This window comes from Lactuca saligna, chromosome 9 (genome assembly GCF_052625555.1).
Source record: "Lactuca saligna cultivar CGN05327 chromosome 9, ASM5262555v1, whole genome shotgun sequence".
In the NCBI taxonomy this organism is placed as follows: Eukaryota; Viridiplantae; Streptophyta; class Magnoliopsida; order Asterales; family Asteraceae; genus Lactuca; species Lactuca saligna.
Window position 1 is genome coordinate 53,427,937 of NC_136425.1, and position 6,881 is coordinate 53,434,817.

General features: G+C 32.1%; 1 protein-coding gene across 1 annotated transcript; it reads right to left on the minus strand.

Annotated features, from left to right (window-relative positions):
• Window positions 1-1,238: 1,238 nt before the first annotated feature.
• LOC145016343 (uncharacterized) lies at window positions 1,239-2,006 on the minus strand. The gene has a single exon (XM_078974690.1). The coding sequence runs from the start codon at window positions 2,004-2,006 to the stop codon at window positions 1,239-1,241; it is 768 nt and encodes a 255-aa protein (XP_078830816.1).
• Between the last annotated feature and the right edge of the window lie 4,875 nt (window positions 2,007-6,881).

Genomic DNA, 6,881 nt, shown 5'->3' on the forward strand with positions numbered 1-6,881 from the left:
AGAGAAACAAAACCCTAATGATGAGAGATGATGGTTTATGGGTAAGTAAAGGCCAAGAGAGAGCTAGAGGGACAGAGAGTGGGAAAGAGAGAGAGAGCTAGAGAGAGAAAGAGTGGGGGGAGAGAGAGAGAGAGAGAGAGAGAGAGAGAGAGAGAGTTGGGTGATTGTTATTTCAAAAAAGTGTAAGGTGTCTTTGTCTTTCACGGTCGGGATAGGGCTAAATTGGTGGGAAAGATTTTTGGGAGTAAATTTATATGCCACCCACCCGATACTGACGAAGACCCTAACTGTGTGTTTTGCTTAATTATTTTCATTTCTTATTCGGGGTTTTTTTTTTCTAAATTATTTTTCTCTAAATGTCTAATTAACGTTTGATCAACAGCTTAAAATTAAATACTTCATTTCATAACATTTTGTTAAAGTAAAGCGAAGGTATCAAGTTTATTATAATGTTAGAATGGAAACTAGCTAATCCACTTTGATTTTTCTTTAAAATTTAAATTATTAGGTAAAAGAACATAAATTTTGATATATTGACGGAAAATGTTGTTTCTTTTTATTCGAAACCTAGCTAGATGAGTTTACGGTTATATATACCATGAACAGTTATATTAACAAAAATGAACTAGCAAGAAGTTAGGAATAAAGAAATGACTTGGGTTTGACAAAGAGTTAATGTGCTTCTAAATCGCCTAAAGAAAAACATATAGAGTATTCAACTTCAATAACTAGACGCTAGGTGGGTAGAGAGTCTAACTGTAGCAGCTACAGATAGAAAGAAATAGATATCGTCGAACTTCCTAGGCAGAGACTTCCAAAAAATGGTAACAATCCAAAACTTCACCGTTGAGCGATAGCACAATTGAAAAAACTCAGTTTCGAAGAATGGATTATGTGCGGTGCAAATGTAGCCTATGTAAAAGATAAACTAGAAAATTTTCTAGTGTATAAAGAAGAAACGAAACAAAGAATAAAATAGGTGAAGAAATTATTGACTTGCACACAAGGTTTTTATTAAAATTGTAAGTACTTAAATTGAAAATAAAACTAATGATCCTTGACACCTATTTTATACTAGAAGAAATTAAAACCTACTCAAACTTCTAAAAAAGTAAAATAAAAGACTTTGACTCCTAATCTAAAACTGGGAATTAATAAAAGACAACTTTCCTATACCAAAACCGATTAACCCAACAATCACCCCCTTAATCGGATTTGTCATACGAGCCACTCGTTGTTCAAAACAATGTCAGTTCCTCTTCGATTAGACCCGCTTCTTCCTTTTCCCATTTAGGACACTCGTTTTTATAGTGACTAAGCTCACCACATTTGTAACATCTAACGTGACTTTTATCCCGGACACGTTCATTACCATCTCGACTTCTCCCGGACCCCCGACCTCTTCCCCGGTCATGTCTAAAGTCATCCCGATTTGAATGTCCATTGCCACAATACTTACAAACATGTGATTTTTCGTCACTAGCCAACAACAACCTACCTTGAGTGTCCTCCACTTTCTCAGTTGCTCTTTTACGCTCCTCGTACGTCTTCAATGTACCAACCGCTTCATCGAATAACATTGAATCCAACTCGAAACATTGCTCTATTGAAGCCACGATTTGGAGAAATGACTTAGGCATCGAATCTAGTAACCTTTTTACCAAATCACCTTCTTCAAGCTCATATCCAAGACTCCTTACTTTTGATGCTAAACCGGATAATTTCGTCACAAAATCATCAACCGTTTCATCCTCTTTCATGCGTAAAATTTCAAGCTTCCTTTTTAAGGTTGCAAGTCGAGACGTTCTCACCCGATCCACTCCCAAATACCGTGTTTTTAGCCAATCCAACACTTGTTTTGGGTCGGTGTAACTCGCCATTTGCAACACCATGTCTTCGGGTATCGCTTGAAACAAAAAAGCAAGAGCTTGTTTTGACTTCTTTTGATTTGGTGCTTTATTTGACGTCTTCTTTTTGACCGTCTCCCATATGCCATGTGCATCCATAATTGACTTGATTTTAACCATTCACACCGGATAATTCGTTGGAGTCAAAATCGGAACTTGATATGTCAACGAACCTCCTTCTTTAACCAACGACATCCTTTTCTCCTTAACTCCGACTTCTTTAATCAAGCTTGTTCCGAGAGCACTCTTCCACCGGACAAGAAGACAAGGTCACGACCACCTTTACCGTCTTCCGTCACCCGCAAAACGAACCGAATCAAAGCCACCCGCTTTGACGTCTTCCCGTTCGTTTACTCTGCGCCTCCGGTTAGTCTCTCACAAGTCCGATTAAAAGAAACCGGGGTTGCTTATAATCAACCTCAAATCAGACTCCCTTCAACGAAACTGTGCTCTGATACAAAGTGTAAAAGATAAACTAGAAAATTTTCTAGTGTATAAAGGAGAAATGAAACAAAGAATAAAATAGGTGAAGAAATTATTGACTTGCACACAAAGTTTTTTTTATTAAAACGTAAGTACTTAAATAGAAAATAAAAACTAATGACCCTTGACACCTATTTTATACTAGAATAAATTGAAACCTACTCAAACTTCTAAAACAATAAAATAAAAGACTTTGATTCCTAATCTAAAACTGGAAATTAATAAAAGACAACTTTCCTATACCAAAACCGATTAACCCAATAGCCTAACCTACTACTCAAGGTTTTAAGAGTTGTTTTGAAAAGACTTTTATTAATCAAAATGAAAATAACTATCCACATTTACCATCAAAGGCTGTAATATGTTGATTCTAAGATAATAATAAAAAATAAAAGATACGATTCAAAACACCAACGGAGAATAATTAAACTACTCTTATATTTATAACGGGACTTGAACCTTCGACTATTCATTAGTGAGGAATACCTTTTCACAACATCTAACATCAGTGGGCTACAAGCCCTTTATATATATATATATATATATATATATATATATATATATATATATATATATATATATATATATATATATATATATATATATATATATATATATATATATATATATATATATATACACACACACGAACATGAACGTTTTGTTTCTTTACACAATTGTCTTTCTTTCATTAACTATTTGATACAAGGCAGCTAAGGCTAAGTCGAAAAGAAATGTTATATATGTTAATGTTTATAGAAAACAAAAAAAAACTTTAAAATGCATAAAAAAATTTAGATATAAATAAAATTTAATAATTTTTTTTAATTTTATGTTCTTAAAAAGCGCAACTTTTTATGTAATTTCAATGAAAATGATTTTGAAAAAAAAAAAACAAACAAACAAAAAATTAAAACTTTTTTTCAACAAATTTAAAAAAAAAAAATAAAGGTGTGGTTTTTAAGAATATAAAATCAACAATATGATCTATGATGTCTAAATATATATATATATTTTTTTTACGTATTTTTAATATTTTTAGGGTTTTTTACTTTCATATAACCTTTTCCAATATATATATATATATATATATATATATATATATATATATATATATATATATATATATATATATATATATATATATATATATATATATATATATATATATATATATCTTACGTTTCTTGGGAGGGGCAGTGGGGGTTCACAAGTAGTTAAAAGTCAACTTTCAACTAATGGGTATGCTCTCCATATGATACTCAATCCGGTCCCAACTGGATTTTATACCTGTAGTAATTAACAAGAAATGGTTCTTGTTGTAGGGATAACATCTCTTGCATGGTCCCAATATATATATATATATATATATATATATATATATATATATATATATATATATAATTTGAATAAATCTCATATTAGAAGCTCAATCTATCATTATTTAAGAAAAACATTAGATCATAATAAACAAAATGGTTTTATTCTGTATTAAGTGTTGTAACGCATGCGTTTCTGGTAGAGGTGATAATGGGTCGACATGGGTTGGGTTCGAGTTCAACCCATTTAATAATTGGGTTGGAAATTTCAACTCAACCCAACCTGTTTATTTAAATGTGTTGATATTTTTAAACCAACCCAACCTTTTAGATAAATGGATAATAACCGGGTTGACCTGTTTATGTAGTTTCTCATCCAACCTATTAAATAAATGGGTTAAACTTGGGTTAACCAATTTAAAATCAGTTAAATAAATTATATAATCAAATATTATACCATTTAAATTTGTCTCATACGTAAATCAAAGTTCATAATTATGACAAAAGCACAATTTTATTTAAAAATACCAATAAATTGTTCAAATAACATTAAAAATGTTTAGTTTCAAACTGATTTTGGAAAGTAACCACTATTATCGATGCTAAAAAAGAATGGAAATTAGGATTGAAGTTTATTAAACATAGATAATAATAATACAACATTGTAATTTATAAATTAAAACTTTGATTAATACATGATAATATTCAAATAATTATTAAATTAAATATATATTAAAGTTAAATAGGTTGATAGGTTGAAAACGGGTTGATAATTTTTACCCGACCCAACTTATTTAATTAAATGGGTTGATCCATTTAATTTAAATGGGTTGACCCATTTAAGTTAAAAGGGTTGAAAATCTCAACCCAACCCGCTAATTTTGGGTTGGGTTAGCGGGTTAGGTCAATTTTTGCCAGCTCTAGTTTCTGGCTAAGCATTAATAATACGTTGTAATAACTATGATCAACAATTGTAACCTATTTTGAAGTAATGAAAAAGAATTATTTGAATATTATGTAATTTATGTGATTTATATGAATTATACTTGTTTATAACTATATAATAAAATAATAATAAAAATATCCATCAAAAACAGAATGAACATTTGACCCGATATCCTTGAATAAAGCTGAAGTGGTCATGACAAGGATTCCAGAGATATACATATCACTAAAATCCGCCTTACAATGAAGAAGTTATGATATGTCGAAGTTTTACGACTAAACCGGCATGACGCTTTGTATCGTAAAAAGTAGGTTTACGATAAACTACATTTTAGTCTTAGAGATCTAAACGAAAGTCATAGTATAACTTAAACCAAGAGCGTTCATATAGAGAACGTCCAAATCTAACTTCGTTAGAGGAAGTTATGATTTTTCTAAGATTTAGCATAGCAGTACGCAGCCCGTAAATTGAATTTTAGGTCGATTGATTTTTGGCTGAGACAACCTATACGAGAATGGAAGATCTCGTTAATAGGAGCTCAACGATATAAAGACAGTCGAAAATGGACGTCGGATGACAAAGTTACGAATTTTTAATGGACTTTATCTGTCTAAACCTGTTAAAATATAACTTTAAAAATAAATTCAAAATTAGCCGACGGAGTCTAAACGAAAGTTGTAGATAACGTTGCTACCTATGCGTGTATATAAAGAAAGTAAAAAACATAACTCGTATGCGAAAGTTACAGAATTTAGAAGTTAATTAAATTAAGGGTTAAGATGCGAGGCTGACAAGTGGCGCGATCCCAACCATACCTTTCTTTCCATGGATTTGCATGAGATTGTGACACGGGGCAGGGTTACACCCAACATAACAAGTACTACAACCAACGTACCCTTGTGTACGCCCAGCGTACACAAGAGCTAGCAACCTATAAATAGGTGGCGTTTCTCCACACCGATTCACTCCAAATCTCTCTTAAACACCCCCAAAGCCTCAAGGTTTTTCTCTGGACCTTCTTAGGAGTTAGTAGCGAGTCCCAGAGCGCCATAAGGCTCCAAGAAGAAGAGCTTTCGGCTTAGAAGTTTTGCCCATGCAGAGCCCGACTCCTAGTTGAACCCCCTTTTAAGTGAGTTATGCTTACCTTACTTTGAGTGTAACTTATATTTATGTTCATTATCGTTTTTATGAACCTGTAAACAAAATTTATCAATAAGTGTTATGACCCCTCTTTTGTACTTACTTATTCTGGGGAAGAATACATGTACTAAGTATTATAAGTTATACAAAATGTTATTATAATACATTTTAACTACTCACGATACGGGGAATCTATTTTGAAGGGTTGCTTGTGTTGTTCGATTTCAGAACGGCTTAATTCCTAAAATGGTCCTACCCTACAGTGTTTCATGTCAGGCCCCTGTCTGTACATGGTAGTTGAAAAGTATTGTTTAACATTTATATAATACAAGAAAAACAATATTGCTCGTATACCTTGAGTTAATGATAAATCTAGACTAATAATTAGTTGCAATAAATATTAGACTAAAATCTAGTGTTAATGATACTAGGTTTTGTTGAAGAAAAATAAAATTGTTAGAAGCGAAGCGTTACTAGAATTTGGAGTCATCACTTTAACAAGTAAGTGCATAGTTACTTTCATCATACACCTAGATATGAAGTATTTAATATAAATTATGTGTTATGTGTGTGCATATTATCTGTGTTCTTGATATCTATGATGGATGACCAAAATATACATGTTTTATTTGATTTAAACTATATATGTATTTTATACCTGTAATTACATTGGGTAAAGATGGGTAGATGATATAGATGATGAAATAAATGATGAGAAGCCTTGATGTTTAAGTTGATTCAGTCATCTAGCGGAGTATAGATGATAACCACAGACTATTCTAGACAGTCTAGTAGAACGCTAGCAGGCTCGCAACCTGTAGGTGTTTTGTAAGTACAGATTCACTAAGTGTAATCCATCACCCTCATTGTTGCATTTTTGACAGAAATTGCTGAGGAATCCTCTATGCAATGTTGTCCATCCCGATGATAATCAATAGGATAGGTCCCTTAAATTAGATGATTTAGAGACAAAAAGTGAGGATAACGGGAACGAGTATTCGGGTTGAATGATTTTTTTGAAATTAATGAACTCAATTATTGAGGGTTGAAAACTCTATGTGATCACTATCCTCCCAAGCCTGACTC

Excerpts from the sequence above, each read along its gene's own strand:
- LOC145016343 (XM_078974690.1), bottom strand. The coding sequence starts at position 2,006 with ATGGATGCACATGGCATATGGGAGACGGTCAAAAAGAAGACGTCAAAT.